This window comes from Diceros bicornis, chromosome 21, assembly GCF_020826845.1.
Source record: "Diceros bicornis minor isolate mBicDic1 chromosome 21, mDicBic1.mat.cur, whole genome shotgun sequence".
NCBI lineage: Eukaryota > Metazoa > Chordata > Mammalia > Perissodactyla > Rhinocerotidae > Diceros > Diceros bicornis.
The window spans coordinates 56759845-56776025 of record NC_080760.1 but is presented as its reverse complement, the minus strand read 5'-3'; the positions used below and the strand labels follow the sequence as shown (position 1 = coordinate 56776025).

The 16181-nt window shown below is 57.9% G+C and overlaps 3 protein-coding genes and 1 long non-coding RNA gene across 10 annotated transcripts in view; 1 reads left to right on the top strand and 3 right to left on the bottom strand.

The window, feature by feature from the left end:
- MROH1 (maestro heat like repeat family member 1) overlaps positions 1–5370 on the bottom strand; it is a 93700-nt gene extending 88330 nt beyond the window's left edge. For 5 of the 7 annotated variants that reach the window (XM_058565155.1, XM_058565159.1, XM_058565158.1 and 2 more), the window contains exon 1: positions 4755–5114. The gene's annotated coding sequence lies outside the window, so the exon portion shown is untranslated. Of the gene's footprint in view, positions 1–4754; positions 5116–5317 lie in introns of those variants that run through there. The other 2 variants (XM_058565156.1, XM_058565160.1) reach the window with 2 other exon arrangements.
- A 1907-nt stretch (positions 5371–7277) lies between these two features.
- LOC131419701 (uncharacterized) lies at positions 7278–10403 on the bottom strand. The gene is made up of 3 exons (XR_009223323.1): positions 7790–10403; positions 7549–7747; positions 7278–7467 (listed from the first exon to the last, which is right to left on the bottom strand). It is a non-coding gene; the product is annotated as an uncharacterized LOC131419701 (long non-coding RNA).
- Positions 9342–12183, top strand: LOC131419700 (testis-specific serine/threonine-protein kinase 5-like). The gene is given in 9 exon segments (XM_058565154.1): positions 9342–9545; positions 9915–10022; positions 10206–10408; positions 10497–10552; positions 10859–10991; positions 11085–11200; positions 11657–11705; positions 11707–11789; positions 11881–12183. Coding segments are annotated over 9 exon segments (1248 nt in total). The 3' UTR covers positions 12177–12183.
- A 103-nt stretch (positions 12184–12286) lies between these two features.
- HGH1 (HGH1 homolog) lies at positions 12287–15353 on the bottom strand. Its single transcript, XM_058565152.1, has 7 exons — positions 14686–15353; positions 14513–14613; positions 14320–14418; positions 14029–14120; positions 13818–13940; positions 13554–13740; positions 12287–12494 (listed from the first exon to the last, which is right to left on the bottom strand). The coding sequence occupies exons 1-6, from the start codon at positions 15321–15323 to the stop codon at positions 13555–13557; spliced, it is 1239 nt and encodes a 412-aa protein (XP_058421135.1). The 5' UTR covers positions 15324–15353; the 3' UTR covers positions 12287–12494; position 13554.
- Positions 15354–16181: the final 828 nt, after the last annotated feature.

The window sequence follows — 16181 nt, the reverse complement described above, 5'->3', positions numbered from 1 at the left end:
TTTCCACAAACAGTACTGAACAACCGGACATCCACGTGCAATAAAATGAGCTTCTGTCCATACTTCACATCACACAAAAACTCAAAATGCTTCACAGACCTAAATGTAAAACTTAAAACTGTAAAGCTTCTGGAAAAAAACATAGAACATCTCCATGACTGACAGCAAAAGCAAAATCTATAAAAGAAAAACTTGATAAACTGAAATTCATCAAAGAACTTCTGCTCTTTGAATACACTGCTAAGGAAATGAAAATAAAACAAGTTTACGCCACTCAGGTGCACCCCTCAGTGACAGACACACTGCAATAAATGTCAGCGTGCCCCCTGCCCCCATCACTCTCCTCATCCCACTTCTGCCTTCATACCAGGCAGTAAGTGCCCTGCTCCCACTGAGATCCGATCCCTCACGGCAGCCTCACCTGACGGCCCTGCCTTGGCCACTTCCCCTTCCAAGCCTCCTCCATGCTTAGAGTGCTGACCTTTGTCAAACACAGGTCATCTCACGCACGCCACACCGCTGCTGACCAGTCTTCACTGCTGCCCAGAGAATCAAACTAACACCTGCGGGCCGGCCCCGTGGCTTGGTGGTTAAGTGCGCGCGCTCCGATGCTGGCGGCCCGGGTTCGGATCCTGGGCGCGCACCGAGGCACCTCTTCTCCGTCCATCCTGAGGCTGAGTCCCACATACAGCAACTAGAAGAATGTGCAGCTATGACATACGACTATCTACTGGGGCTTTGGGGGAAAAAATAAATAAATAAAATCTTTAAAAAAAAAAAACTAACACCTGCAACACAGGCTGGCGCAGCCTAGACCCAACCCCCTCTCTGCTTCTTTCTCACCCTTCTGACACTCTAGCATCGTGGCCTCCATGAAAACCCCCGGCCACGGCTTTGACTCTCAGCACCTTTGCTTCTGCTTGCCCTCTGCAAGTACGCCCTGCCCTGCCCTCTCTACCAGGGGGAGTTCTGCTCATTCCTCAAGGGCCCATTCCTGTTTCCTTGCCCAGGACACTCCCAAAACCCCAGCAAGTGATAAGTACTCCCGCGGCCCTCTGCTCATACAGTGAACACAGGCTCAGTACAAAATATTAACAGTTGTATGTTCCAGTCTACCTCCTCCAGTGCACTGTGAGCAGGGAGAAAAGTTTTGGTTTATATCCTTAGTGTGCACAGAATTTTTTAAAAAACTGTTCATTGAAGGAATAGAATCAAAATCCTCTCATAAGAGTCAATATTGTAAAACTGTCAATCTTCTTTAATCTATAAATATGTGAATCAGGATATTGGAGGGTACCTGACTAAACAGTTCCAAAATTCATATGGAAGGATCAACATACAAGAGTAGTCAATTAAATTTTGAAAAGTATATGAAAATGGGGATTTGTCTTATAATTATGTTCAGAACGTATAAAAAGGCTACAGTAATTAATACTATGCTATTGTTAAAAGAATAGGTGCACAAATCAACAGAACCATATAGAAAGTCCAGAAATAAATGCCGATAAGGAACAAAAGGTGTTTTACAAAAAGGCAGGGTTTTAAATCATAAAGACAGATCAGCCAATAAATAATGTTGAAACAGCTAGTTAGGCATTTAGGGAAAAAAATTAATCTTCCCTACATCTTTCTTTACCCCAAAATAAATTCTAGATGGATACAGAGTTAAATGTAAAAGTCCTAGGGGAAAATACAGGTAAATATTTTAGTCTTGGAGTAGGAAAAGACTTTCTAAGCCAGATACAAAAACCTACACACTAACAAACACTGCTCTGTTTGACATATAAAAATTTTTAATTTCTGAAAGTCAAAAACATATAAAAATTTTGAAAGCCATATTCATAAACATACACCTAAGCCCACAACCCTACACGCTCACACACCTCAGTCAGTCGCCAGTGGGGCATAAAGTAAATAAAAGACAAAGTGGGACAAATCATTCACACGAGTATGAGGAGAAGCTAACTCATCTAATATTAACACGCCTGGCGCCCGCCACCTACATCAACAGGACAAATAGGGAAACAGGCAAAGGGGCGGACAGCCAACAGACAGGGGACAGCCTGGCCTCTCCATCGAGGCGGGCAGTGTGCAGATGGTTAGTTCAGGATTCCGGCACTGGGTTCTTTTCGCGTCACAAGGGAAAGGCTCAGATGGAGGCCTGGCACAGGGCTGTGCTCCACTGGCACCGGCTGTCGTTGGTGCTGTGGCCATTGCAGGGTGAGGACAGCCATCAGAGCCCGTGGAGCGGCCACTACAAGCCTGAATGGTCACACTGTGTGATGGGATCACCCACCTTTCGACATCTCTCTACAGAAGCCCTCACACGAGTGTACAGAGATCTTTAAAAAAACCACAAATGCCAATCAGGGGTCTGGTTAGATTTTTAAAAAAACAAGCAACAGGAGAAGGTGGTAGGCAGGTAAGCATAAACTGCCGTGCAGAGAGCTGAGCTTGACCGCCCAGTGGAAGGGCCAAGTGTGCACAGCCGAGCAAGGGCTTGGTGAGGTCTCGTCCGCTGCCCCCCCCCCCCCAGGCCAGGAGGTCTGTGTGCTGACCCTCAACACACAGGGCGATGGCAGCAGACGCTGCTCTTCATGGAGGAGACAGACGGACATGTGAGCACATTGCTGATGGCAAACTGAGGTGAATGCTCCCGTCCCTAGGGGAAGGGTCTGGAAGGCCCCCCTACGTCCTACAGGAAGCGTCTGCTGAGTACTGACTGCCCTTCTGGCACCTCAGAGGCACCATCTCCTTTAATCCACATGGCAGAGCAGGCCTGAGAGTGACACACTGCTAGTTTGCAGCTAGTTAGCAGTGGGCAGGACTCAACCAGGACTGGCTCCCGCTGGTTCCACTCCACGCCCACGCTGTGATGCACACTAGGACAGGTCACAGAGGCAAGGTGGACGGGGTCTTCCCTCCCTGCGTTGTACACACTGTAGGTGAGTGAAGCAGCAGCTGCCTCCTTGTCAGTCTGTACTCAGCATTCATCCGACCACATTTAGTAAATGCCCACCAGGCGCCGTCCCAGCCCACAGAGCCCCTAGCTTGAAGGATGCCCATGTGTATTACAGCTGCCACGTGACATAGCACAGGCTAAGACAGGTGCTGGGTCAACTGCACTGGGCCTGAAGAGGGTCAGAAGGGGGCACAGAAGGCCAAGGAGGCCACACGAAGCATAGCCCAGCAGCAGCCATGAGCCTGTCTGGAGCACACCTTAGGTGTGCACGGGGAGACCAGGCAGGCAGGATGCCACATGGGGTCACGAGAATGCCCCCCCCCCATGCAGCAGGCCCACAGGACTTTCCTTCCCAGCACAGGAGCCACAGAAAGAATCAACTTCCAGAGTCACCAACAAGAACCTGGGCTGAAAACCCAGGAAATACAGTTCCACAGCTCCTTGTTCATAATCCCTTGAAAACACTATTTCTCAACATAAGCCATGCCAAGCTGTGTCACTGGGTTTGCAGGCAAACCCACAAAACCGGGTGGCACTCCAGCTCAGTGAAGAAAGCACATTTCTGATGACATCCAGCAGCCAGCATTCCCTGAGCACTGACCAGGAGTGCACGAGAGCCACAGAAGCTTTCCGTGGCCTCTACCTGGAGGAGATCAAATAGCTCAGCTCAGTGAGGGGGCTCATGAGATCTGGGGCCACTGATCACAGACGAGCAGCACCCCGACTGCTCACCTGGGCCTCAGTGGACCCTGCATCTGAAAACTAAATGCAGACACCTGCTTCTAGGCACATGGGACAGCTGTGAACATGAGCAAGCACATGTCGCACAGGTTCCACCTCTGATCCACTGGTGTCCCTCAGCAGGCAGCAAACAGCCCTGGGGGAGTGAGAAACAGTGAGATGCAGGTCTGAACAAGCCATGGCTGCATGGACATTGGTTTCAAGATGACCAAGACAGCTCAACTTCAGGTCATTCCACTCTGACACGAAAAAGAGATCAGAGACACCTGACATTGAGCCATGACAGCCCGAAGCCTGGGAATGAAGATACTGTGACAGTAGGATCCCCAGGCCCTGTCTCAACCATGTCACAATCATGCCACTGCTGAAGTGTCCCACGACTGACGATTCCCACAGGGGTCTCCTAGGGCCCAGTGCCCACAGGGCATCTCCATCTGGACCTCTCATCGCCACTCAAACCTGACAGCTCTAACAACTCAACTTCACCCTTGACCTCTCCCGGGTCCCCACCTCACCTGCCTGTTTTTCTGTGTCATCACGCACTCAGCCATCTGGGTCAAAAGTCAGCACCATGCCCTCCTGTTCCTCCATCTCCCTCCTCACATCCTACGGGGACTCGCTGACCATCTTCTTCTCCACCTCTACCACCATCCCCTTCCAAAGTGGTCCCTGCCTCCAGGACTGTCCCCTCAAAGCCAGCCTCCACCCCAAGCCCCCTTGTCCCCCTACCAGACAGCTGCTCCAGCTTACATCCCCAAGGCCACTTGTCTTGCTCCCACACCAGTCCCCTCTGCCCCCCTCCACCCGCTTTGTGCTTGCCGCCCTGCACTTGAGCTTATGGTCGGTCCTGCCCGCATCCTGGCTGGGCCAGCAAAGGGGAACCTCTGTAAGTGTGCACATCGTAACGGCCTGCCTGCGCCCACAGAACCCTCTCCTCCCCTAACGCTGCACTGCAGCTGTGTTGGCGCTGCAGGAAAATCAGAACCCAAAATCCGGGCCTAGGAGCCCAGGGACCGGGGCCAGCCCGGGCCCAGCACCACCTAGCCCTCACCTTGCCTGGGAGCTGGACTTCCTACGGCCTTCCAGCTGTACGACCTATACTCTATGAGCAGTAATCCTCGTGACTTCGGACAAATTACCTCCCTGCTCTGGATCGCCAGAGGGGAAACGGAAGGAACACAGCGGCCCCGCGCTCTGGGACTCGGGGATTTGCAGAGGAGCGCCGACGCCCGCCGGGGGAGAGGGGCGCGGACCACACGCCCCAGAGGGATAGGCTCTAGGACGCGGGCCTCCCGATCTCCGGGGCGGTCACACTGGGGTCGCGCACCCAGCGCCGGCGTGCGGAAGCGGTGAGCGGCCGGGCTGCGGGCTTCCCTGCCGGCTGTGACGCGGCTCCCCGGCTCCGCGAGGTGGGCGCACCTGGGCCGGGTAGGGGCGCGCTCGGCCCGCGACGCCCGGCATCCCCCCGCGCCCGCCGGTGACCTCGCGGAGGCGCCCCTGACTCGGCTTCCCGCGTGGCCAGGCCGAGGGGGCGGCCCCAGGCTCTGCGGCCCGGCTTCCCCGAGCGAGGGGCGCCTCCCCGAGCGAGGGCCCCCGCCCCCGCCTGCCGTTTACCTGAAGAGCCGCTGCCACCGCGGCCCGGTGCCGCCCTCCTACCCAGCCACGGAAGGAGTGGGCGGGGCCCGCGATGGGCCCGCCCCCGATGCGCTCCGCCAACCGCGGCCCGGCGCGCGGCAGCTAGGCCCCGCCCCCACACGATCTCTGCTCTCATTGGCCGGAGGCGCGTCCCTCTTGCTCGCTCTCTCTCTCCACCCCGCCCACTGAACCCCAGCGAGCCCGAGTGCGCAAACTCCGCCTCGAGCTCAGCCCAGCCCCGGCCGCCCCATGACCGCCGCACCCGACTGTTGGGCGCGCGCTCCCGCTTCCTCCGCGCGGGGCCCGCCCCCTCTCCCACTCTGTTGTGTCCTCACTGGACACGTACACCCCGACGATCCCCGCACACAGACACCGCCCCACACACCGGTCCCCTCGCAAACACATACCTGTCCAGGTACACGCGTGACGTGGGCCCGACCTGGACACACACGGGCACTGTCATGCCCTATCTCTCTCACATGTGAACACACACTGAACTTGCAACAAACACCCCAGAGCCCGGGCCACCGACCCCTCCCCTAACAGGTAAACACACATGCACACAGGAGGCCCACAGTCTGCCAACAGGCCATGGGGATCAAGGAGAGCAGGTGTCGGGCAGCCCCCTGGCTTAGCAGTTAAGTGCGTGCGGTCTGCTACTGGAGGCCCAGGTTCGAATCCGGGCGCGCACCGACCACCGCTTCTCCGGCCATGCTGAGGCCACATCCCACATACAGCAACTAGAAGAATGTGCAACTGTGACATACAACTATCTACTAGGGCTTTGGGGAAAAACAAAAAGGAGGAGGATTGGCAATAGATGTTACCTCAGAGCCGGTCTTCCTCAGCAAAAAGAGGAGGATTAGCACTGATGTTATCTCAGGGCTGATCTTCCTCACAGAAAAAAAAAAAAAAAAGAAGAGCAGGTCTCTAAGAGGCAGGTAATACAGCAAGTAAATGGTTCATAAGATGCACGAGGGCTGGTCCCCCTGGCTTAGCGGTTGAGTGCGTGCCCTCCGCTACTGGCGACCCAGGTTCTGAACCGGGTGCACACCAACTCACCGCTTGTCCAGCCATGCTGAGGCAGCGTCCCACATACAGCAACTAGCAGGATGTGCAACTATGACATACAACTATCTACTGGGGCTTTGGGGAGAAAAAGGGGGAAAAAAAAAAAAAGGAGGATTGGCATGGATGTTAGCTTAGGGCTGATCTTCCTCACACACACACACACACACAAAAAACGAAAAAAGACAGACGAAGTGCTGTGAAAGGGCGGAGCTGGAGGACGGGAGGAGGTTCCATGGGGCTGAGAAAGGAAGAAACTGGGAGAGGAGCCAGTGTTCTGGTGAGAGACACTGGCACCTGCAAAGACTCCAAGGCTGAAGTCACCTGGACATGTTTACAGACCAAAAATGAAGGAGTAGTGTTCCAGAAGCTCAGGAAGTGAAAAGAGCAATTTGAGAAGGAAGTGGTCAGCAGCACTAATCCACCTCTTGACAAATGTCTGCGTCTTGCTGCAGGTTGCATCCGTGGAGAGCTGTGGGTGGGAGCTGAGGAGGCAAAGTGGGGGCCCCAAGGTAAACACTGGGGCAGGGTGGCAGCTGAACAGTGTGGAGTCAGGGGGCCCACAGAGAGAAGGGCTTTGGCCTGTTTCTGTTGTAGGGATGGAGCCCAAAAGAGAGGGACAGAACTCAGATGGCAGGGACAGCAAGATGGTCAGCAGATGGGGCCTGGCCCCTCAGGAAGAGCTCCACCCCCGTGACCAGGGGGTTAACCAGGGCATGTGGAAGTTGCCAGGGAGGGAGGCAGGAGGTGTTTTCCTAGCTCACATCTGATGGCTCACTCTCCCCTCCTAAGTTCCCCATGGTCAGCGCCTGGAATGCCCTCCTGGCCCTGCCCCCTCCCCAGCCTCAGCCAGACATCTTCACTCCCCAAACACACAAGCTGCCCTGGCACATGTCACAGCTGTCATTTAACTTTTATTAAATTGTTAATGCCAGTCTCCCATCTGCAACGGTAAGCTCTATGAGAGAAAGGTCCACGTCTGTGATTTGCTCCCAAGTGCTCAGCACCAAGTCCAGCATGTGATGGGTGCTCAACAAATCTCTGTGGCATAGATGGATGATCTAGGGTGCAGAAAAAGAGGAGGGTAAGAAAGATTTTGCAAAGGGAGGGTGAACAGAGCTGGTGACTGTTCTGGAGCCTACCTGTCATCTCTCCGCACAACACTCGCTGGCTACGAGTTGTGTTCTGGCACTACTGGGAGCCAGGAAGGTAAGAGGGGGCACAGGCTCCCAGGCTCCACGGCAGCAGCTCAGCAGCACAGCATCCCTTGGCTGGAGCTACACGGTTTTCCCTTTCACTGCTCCAGCTCTAGACATGGTGCCTCTCCAGCCCTTCTAACACCTGAGTAATAATCCTGCATTAAATTCCCTCTGCCTGAAGTACCTGGAGTGGTTTCTCTTTTCCCAAGGTCAGCAACAAACCAGTTAGTTTGTCCATATTTTCTATATTCCAGGCAACTTGCCAGACAAGCACTGTGGGTGAGCAAGGGAATATCAAACACAAGCCTTGCTCTCAAGCAGCTCATGGTCCAACAGGGATGAGAAAATGTGTCTTACCAGTTCAAGTCAGAGCAGTCCAAGGTCTTCATTGCAGCGGCACACCACATCCACCATGAATCCCAGTAGGGAACAAATCAAGTCCACAGACACTCACCAAGCCTCCAGCAAGACCCAGGCACTTGTGGGACACTCCCAGGATGGCAGCTCACAGTAGAGAGACCGCATATTTGGTCCTCAATTGCGCCATCCATAAAATGGGCATCACTTGGTTGTGCTCTGATTTGAGATCCTGGACGTGAACTGCCTACCATGGGACAGGCCCACGGGGTGTGGTCTGTGAATGGAGACAGGACTGCAGGAGGTGGTAGTTGCAGCTGCTATGAGTGCTTAGAATGGCGCCTGGCAAACAGCAGCACTCTGTAAATGTTAGCTATTACTCCCCTCCGTAACCGTGCTCACAGAAGACTCCAGGGGCCAGGAGAAGGGAGGGGCTGTGTTGGCTCCCCTCTCCTGGAGCTGGAGGGTTTGAGGTGGTCCCAGGCCAGGGGCCCTTGCTTGCCTTGGGGATGTGTCATCAAATCTGTAGAGAGCTCTGGGGGAAAGGCCTCCTGCAGCCTTGGCCTAGGCAGGAGAAGCTTCTAGGCCTCTGCAGAGGAAGGCAGAGTGGCTCCCTCATCATGCCTTTCTTCTGGCTCAGCCTCTATTGCAGCCCACCTGGCTGCACGTTGGTACCCTAAGAACAAGGGGAGCTACCCTCTCTAAGAACAAGGGGAGCTACCCTCTCTAAGAACAAGGGGAGCTACCCTCTCTAAGAACAAGGGGAGCTACCCTCTCTAAGAACAAGGGGAACGGTTGAAACAGTTATTGGCGTACATTGTATTCCTTTTCCTTACCACCTGGGAAACTCTGCTCCCCTTCCTTCCCCTCCCACCAGCTCCCTTACAGGCCTTCTGTGGCCAGCCACACCCAGAGTGCCCACAGAGGCCTCACTCTGGCTCTAGCTCTTGGGGGTTCTCACCCCACAGACAGTGGGCCCCACACAGGGTAGGGCTGGTTCCAGCAAGATGTTCTTAGGGCAGGCAGGTCCTGGAGGACAGAACACCCACTTTGAGGGCACAATGCAGGTGCAGCTCTAGAACCCTCCATTCTAGAATCTGCTTCTGCTTTCTCAGAGCCTGCCCTCCTCCATGCCAGTCCACAGCTGTGTTAGCCTCCCACCCGGAGCTCTCAGCCTTGGTCATTTCCCTGCCTCTGTCCCAGTCCCAGAAAGACTTCAGAAACTTGGCTGCAGCCTCAAGGGGGTGCAGGTCCCACCTGGCCTCCTGTGCCCTGTGGCCCCTGCCCCTCTGACACAAGTCGGGCCTCAGCCCTTTCCCCCTCCAAGGCCCTGTGGTGAGCTGGACGGCCCTGTGCTCTTCCGCGGTGCCCTGCCCTCCATGAAGGGCAGCGGCAGGCGAAAGCTGGACCAGCAAACCCTCATGGAGCAGGTTCGAGAATGCAGGGACAACGGCTACCTGCTCTCCTCCAAGAAGATTGGCTCCGGGGCCTTCTCCAAAGTCTACCTGGCCTACGCCACGCAGGAGCGCATGCAGCACAATTCCAAGCTGGCCTCCGACCTGCAGGGCAAGCGCCATACCATGGTGAGGCAGGTCCATCTCCTCCCCATGGGCAGAAGGCTCCATGGCCTGCCCTCCAGTCCCACCCAGCAGTTCCTGTCCTAACCTCACTCAGGCACTTCCCAGCTGCTCTGGCTCCCTCCTAGTCCTGCATCCTCCCTGGAGGCCAAGGCTCCTGCAGGCTGACCACTCCCCATTCTCAAACCACTTGAGCACATAGGTGCTTGGGACAGGAGGGAGGGGGAAGGTCAGCATTGCCCTCTGAGGACGCTGCTTACCCAGCCTTACCCCTTCAAGTTCAGCAATGTGCACAAAGGACACAGTGCCTGTCCTGCCACATCCTACGCCAAGGGGCTGTGGTCTGCACACAGTGGCCACTCTCCACCCCTGCAGGTGGCTATCAAGATCGTCTCCACCACCAAGGCCCCCATGGAGTTCTCCCGAAAGTTCCTGCCCCGTGAAATCTCATCACTCAATGCTACCTACAAGCACCTGAATGTGGTGGGCAGAGACAGCCTGTCCCCATCCAGCCCATCCCCTGTGGCCAGCCCTCAGCATGCCTGCTGCCCACCCCCTTCCCCACCTGGGACCATTATGCTCGGGGCCCAACCCCACCCTGAGACTGATACAGTGCACTGGACAGTGTCTCCTTGGGGTGATAGCAGGTGGGTGGGAGTCCGGCAGGTGCAGCTGTACGAGACCTACCAGAACAGCCAGCGCTTCTACTTGGTGCTGGAGCTGGCGGCCCATGGCGACCTGTGGGAGTACATCAATGCGGTGTCAGACTACTGCTGCTGCCCAGGCCTGGAGGAAGGGGAGGCCCGCAGGCTGTCCTGGCAGCTGGTCAGCGCTGTGGCCTACTGCCACAACTTGGGCATCGTTCACCGGTGAGGGTGCCGCCCAGCCCGCCCACCCACCTGCATGGAGATGCCCACCTGAGCCCAGGCCCAGCCCTACCTCCCCTTTCCCATGCAGGGACCTGAAGTGTGAGAACATCTTGCTGGATGACGGAGGCTTCCTAAAGCTGACCGGTGAGCCTGCAGCCTAGCCCCACCCTCATCTCCAGTCTGCCCCAACTCGTGACCTAGCCAGGCCCGCAGCTCTGCAGTGGCCTGCTCAACTTTTGACACCAGCCTGGCTTGACCTGCAATCCTCCCAGGAGGCCTACAACCCACCCTTACCCACAGCCTGAGCCCACTGGCCTAACCCCACCCTTGCCCACAGCCACACTTGCAGTCACCCACATGCTCCACATTTGCCCCACAGCCATCCCTCCTGAGCCCATTCTCTCCTACACCCTCACATACTGTAGTGCCCTCCCTGCACACCCTGTATAGACTTTGGCTTCGCCATTGGGTCGGGGCTCAAGAACTCACTGCTGAGCACCTTCTGTGGCTCTGTGGCCTACACAGCCCCGGAGATCCTCATGAGTAAGAAGTACAAGGGGGAGCAGGCCAATCTGTGGAGCCTGTGAGTACCACCCCACAGGCCCCCCCAGGCCTCTGGCCAGAACCCACAGGAGGGTGGGGTAGGGGGCGCGCCCTGAGGAGCCCATGCCCCCAGAGGCGTCATCCTCTATGCCATGGTGACCGGGAAGCTACCCTTCAAGGAGCGCCAGCCCCACCACGTGCTGCAACTGATGCGCCGTGGCCCCACCTTCCCGCCAGGCCTATCCCCAGGTGAGCCCCGCCACCCTGTGTCTCTCCTAAGGCCCAGCTCCGTCCTGGAGAGTGGGCAGCAAGAGACCTGGGTCTGGAGAAGGGCCATCCTGTGGGGCGGAGAGAACGGCAGGGGCAAGATTGACCTGGCATCCTCCCCTGAGCCCAGGGTGGGAAACGGAATGTCCGCGTGCTGCGGTGAAGGGGGGCTAGGCTGGGGGAGGACCTGACCCAGGATCGCGGTCAGGAAAGGGGGTGGCTCCACTGAATTCGAACCTGAGCTCTGCACTAGCTCAGGGCAAGCCGCCTCTGTGCCTCAGTCTCCCCGTTGGTGAAACGCGGACGCCCTCCAGCCATTTACGATGACTGAACGGGATGACCCATCCAAGCTGCCAGCATTGTTGGCGGTGATGGGCACGAGCTGAGGGCGGGCGGCAGGAGGCCGCAGCAGCAGCAGCCGTCAGCCCTCGCCCGCAGAGTGCCAGGACCTGATCCAGGGTCTGCTTCTGCTGCGCCCGCGCGCGCGCGAGCCTGCAGCAGGTGGCGGCGCACTGCCGGATGCTGCCCGCCGCGCACGCGCTCTTCCGCACCGTGTTCGGCTCCGCGCCAGGTAGGGCCAGATGCCCGAGGGAGAGCAGATCCACGGGCCCTCAGCGCATAGCGGGACCCCCAACTGCGGTCCGTTGCAGAGAAGCCGGCAGAGTACCAGCTCCCAGAGCCCCAGGACGACGCGGAGCACAGCGCGGACTCAGAGCACCCGGCAGCAGGTTGCCTCCCAAGACCGCGCCTCTGGCCCAGCGCACGAACCCCGGGAGGCCTGCCTGAGAGGAGAGGAGATGCGGGCTGTTCCAGGCTGGAGCTCTGGAGCACGGCGGCAGCCAGTGCGGAGGTGGGCGCCTCCAGGCAGCTGCTGTCCCTGTGCTCCGCCATCAGGAGCGTGCCTGGGCACTCTGGTCAACCGATAGCAGGTGGGTGGGCGGGAGCTGAGGCCAGATAAAGCGTTTATTCTGTGGAGCCAAAGGTGCGGACCTCTCAGTGCAGAAAGAGGGCAGCCGGCGTTGGGGTGCCTAGTGGAGCTCCTTATCCAGGGAAACCCCGAGTCCACACACCTCCATACCAGTTTTAATGGGGGGAGGGGAAATACAGAAGAGGGAGATACCTGGCACCCAAGAAGCACCCAGCCTCGGCGGGAGAACGCAAGCGGAGCAGACTCCCAGCTTTGGAGGCAGCACCAGGTCTGAGGACATGTGGATGGGGGCGGTGTTGGGACTTCTCAGGGAGCCAGGCTGCACTCCAGCACCTGGGTGCAAGGGTCCTGTGCAAAAGATGGCACTAGGTGTGATGGGAGGCCTAGGAAGGGAGCACAGTGGAGTGACGGCCACAGACAGCCTACCCGGCTTGGCTTGGCCCCTGCAGAACTGGCAGGACCACATATGGATCCAGGGGAGAACCAGGTTCTTGGGCCCATAGTGGGCTCCAAGGGAGCAGAGGGTGGTCAGGGGAAAGGCTTGGGCCAAGGGCAAGGCTGCAGGCAATCATGGAGGCTCTCAGCATGATAGGCAAGGGGCTCTGGGGAGCCAAGGCTCAGGGAGCTGAGCAGGGAGAGGATTGCTAGCCGGGAGAGAGGGCATCAGGTCAGTCCAGGACTGAGAAACAGGACTTAAGGAGCTGGCAAGGAGCTGAGGGCAGGGCCAAGGCACAGGTCAAGCGGGAAGCTGAAAAGGATGAAGGCGAGGCAACACCCAGCAAATGCTCCAAGGACAGGCCAGGGAGTGCAGCCCTAGGAGACCCTGGGACAGGTTGTGGCTGGTGAAAGTCTCAAGAGGTCATCCCTTGAGCCTGGATCTCAGGCAGGACAAGCTGAGGGCCCCAGGATGGAGGGCCTTGGGGTGAGACTGGCAGCAAGGGACACTGCTTGCACCTGGGTGCCTGCCTGTGTTCGGACGCCTGCAGCACCCTTGGGACTGGGAAGCTCCAGCTGGCCTCTGAGGCTTGCAATGCTTTGCTGTCCAGCCCCACCACCACGCCTGGGAGCAGGCTCATGGTTCCGCTGGCCATCCCCCTACAGATACCTGAGAGTCATAGGGCCTCGCCAGCTCTGGCTCCACAGTGCTCCTTTGAGCAACCTGCTTTCTTGCTGGAAGCAACAAGGCACAGGAAGGTGCCCTCAATCCTCCAATGTTTATTGGGCATTCGCCCTACAGCCCTCACCACAGACCTGGAGCTTAAGTGTAGCTCTGTTTCTCAGCAGGGTACAGCCTCTGAGCAAGGGGACCCAGAGGCCTGCAGGTGGCTGCGAGAAGGCCTGGTCTGGGAGGCCTGGACTGATGGGCTAGCAAAGGTGGGCCTGGAGTTGATGTCGGGCTGCAGAGACCTCAGGTGGGGGCGGTCCCCTCTGCTTGTGGTTCCGGAGCCAGCTCCCGCTCCTGCTCTTGCTGCTCCTGCTCACACTGCTCTTGTTCCTGGCGATCGAGCTGCTGCAGCTGCTGCTCCACGTCCTCAGGCACCTGCACTTCCAGTAGGTTTTCCATGCCATGCTCTGGCTCATCCCCAATAAGCACCTGCCAGCAGGGGAGGCAGGTGAGCAGTTGGCTGGCACACCATGGACATCCACCCCTCCCCTAAACCCTACACCCACCTGGATGAGTTTCTCACAAGTCACCCGGACAGCGGGCTCTGGCTCCCAGCTGTGCAGCTCACGCAGGATCAGGTAGGCTCCCTGATCCCTCACCTGCTGCCGACCAGGTGCTGTGGCTGTCAGCTGGGAGAGGGCAGAGGTTACCCAGATGCCAGTGTGTTCATGTATGTGTGTTGAGGGGTGGCATTAATGAGGCAGGACCCCTGCTCACCAGCATGATGGCCTCAATGAGCATCTTGCGGATGTGGGGATCAGGCTCTCGCTGCTTGTCTGGCGGCAGGTACTGCAGGTCGACAGGCAGCCCTACGGGGAAATGTGGGAGTCACTGGGTCCCTACACTGGGCCACTAGGCTATACCCTGCCTTTGTAAGCCCCATCTGTGCTCACTGACTCTCTGCTGGAAGGTTTCAGAAGGAGCCCTAATCTGGACACCTCCTCCTCCCTCTTCTCCTACTGGCCTTTCCTACCAGGCCAAACCTGAGGGTCCACCCAAGCCACTTACGCTCCATCTCCTCCTCAGGGAACTCCTCAGGCCCAGCAAGAGGCAGTAGTAAGTAGGGAAGAATATCCACCTCAGGCCCAAGCAACCACTCGTGGTGTCCTGGAGGAAAACAGGGATGAGGGCCAGTCCAGAGGGGCCCGAGTCCAGTCTCTTCCCCCCATTCCCTCCCACCACAACGCCCCACACCACTCACGGTGCTCGAAGCAGCAGTTTCGCAGCGTCCCCACCACCCCGCCCCTGCGCACCGAGGAATCTGGGTATTGAGTAAGGGGCAGCAGCTGCTGGACCACGCACCTGGAGGGAAGGATCATTCAGCGCCATCCCTGCTCACTTCCACCCCCTTCCCGCGGACGCCCTGGGCTTCACCTGTCGGGGTCCAGCAGGAAGGAGCGCGCCGCAGGACGCTGGCTGAGGTTGGAGAGCACTGGCCCCAGGTAATGCAGGGGCGCATGGCCGTTGTAGCCGGGCGTGCACAGTGCGCGCACGAGCCGCTCCAGGCCCGGCTCTGCGGCCGCCAGGACCGCCATCAGCGCGGCACATGGCGCCGGCTCGCGGCTGAGGTTGGCCAGCACGGCGGCCGCCTCCTCAGCCCAGGGCCACTGTGGATCCAACGCGAGGCCCAGCAGGCGGGCAGGCATCCCGGGCTCGGCCGCCAGTAGCAGCTCGTGAAGGCCGGGGTCCGCGGCCAGGTTGACGAGAGCGCGGGCAGCGTCGCGGGCGGGGGCCGGGACCGGGGCCGCCGCCAGCTCGACCAGCGCCCGCAGCAGCGCCACCTGGCCGGCCAGCAGCATACGGCCTGGCCCAGAGCCGGTCAGTGCCAGCACGTGCCGCACCGCCGCCGCCTGCAGGTCCGCCCGCGCCCCGGGCGCCAAGAAGGGCAGCAGCTTCACCACCTCCGCCTCCGGGCCAGCCTCCAGGCCAGCCTCCGGCATCGGCGACCCTGCGGGGGTGACGCCACCAGCCGAAGAGCCCTCGCCCTCCCAGGCCTCCCCGGCCTCCCCCATGCCAACCAGCCCTTCGCAGTCACCCGCGTCCTCCCCGCGGAAAGGTGCGCTCAGCCCCGCCCAGCGCCGCCACGTGAGCCGAGGCCCCGCCCACTAGGTTAGCGGAAGCAACCAAGCCGAGGCTGCCGACTCCTCGCAAGGGGCGGGACCGGCGCGCGGAGGCGGGGCCACGCCCGGGCTGGGGGATTGTGGGACCCGGTGCCCGGCCGGAAGTCGGCGATCTCTCGTGTGTTCCGCGGAGGTGTGGGTCGCCCAAGGACAAACATCGAACTCCCAATAAGGACAATTCTTTGGGGGGACCAGCCAGTGTTAGCAGGCCGACTACATTGGCCCTCTTCCTGGATTGGACAGAGATCCATCTTCACTGGGAGACGCGATCAATTACGTTGATTGGCTTTCTAATGTTAAACCAGCCTCGTATTCCTGGCATAATCTCCATTTGGTCATATTTTCATTTTTATATACTGTTGTATTCCATTTGCTAAAATTTTGTTTGGAATTTTTGCATCTGTGATCATGAGGGATACTGGTCTGTAGTTTTCTTGTAACGTCTTTGTCTGGTTTTGGTATGGGGGTAATATTGGCCTCAGAAGGCTTGGACGTTTTGTCTCCTCTTCAATTTTCTGGAAAAGTTTGTAAAACTAGTATTATTTCTTCCCTAAATAGAACTCTCCGGTGAAGCCATCTGAGCCTAAAGTTTTCTTTCTGGGAAGATTTTTCAACTGCAAATTCAATTTCTTTAATAGGTACATGGCTGTTCAGGTTGCCGTTTTCTTCTTGGGTGAGTTTTGGTAGTTTGTGTCTTTCAAGGAATTAGTGCATTTCATCTAAATTGTTGAATCATTGCTATGAAGTTGT

What these genes read in the sequence shown, in the direction of transcription:
- HGH1 (XM_058565152.1), bottom strand. Translation starts at nt 15,323, where the DNA reads ATGGGGGAGGCCGGGGAGGCCTGGGAGGGCGAGGGCTCTTCGGCTGGT. An exon ending in AAACTGCTGCTTCGAGCACC is followed by an intron (nt 14,419 to 14,512) that starts GTGAGTGGTGTG and finishes GTTTTCCTCCAG; the next exon opens with GACACCACGAGTGGTTGCTT. An exon ending in CCCTGAGGAGGAGATGGAGC is followed by an intron (nt 14,121 to 14,319) that starts GTAAGTGGCTTG and finishes ATTTCCCCGTAG; the next exon opens with GGCTGCCTGTCGACCTGCAG.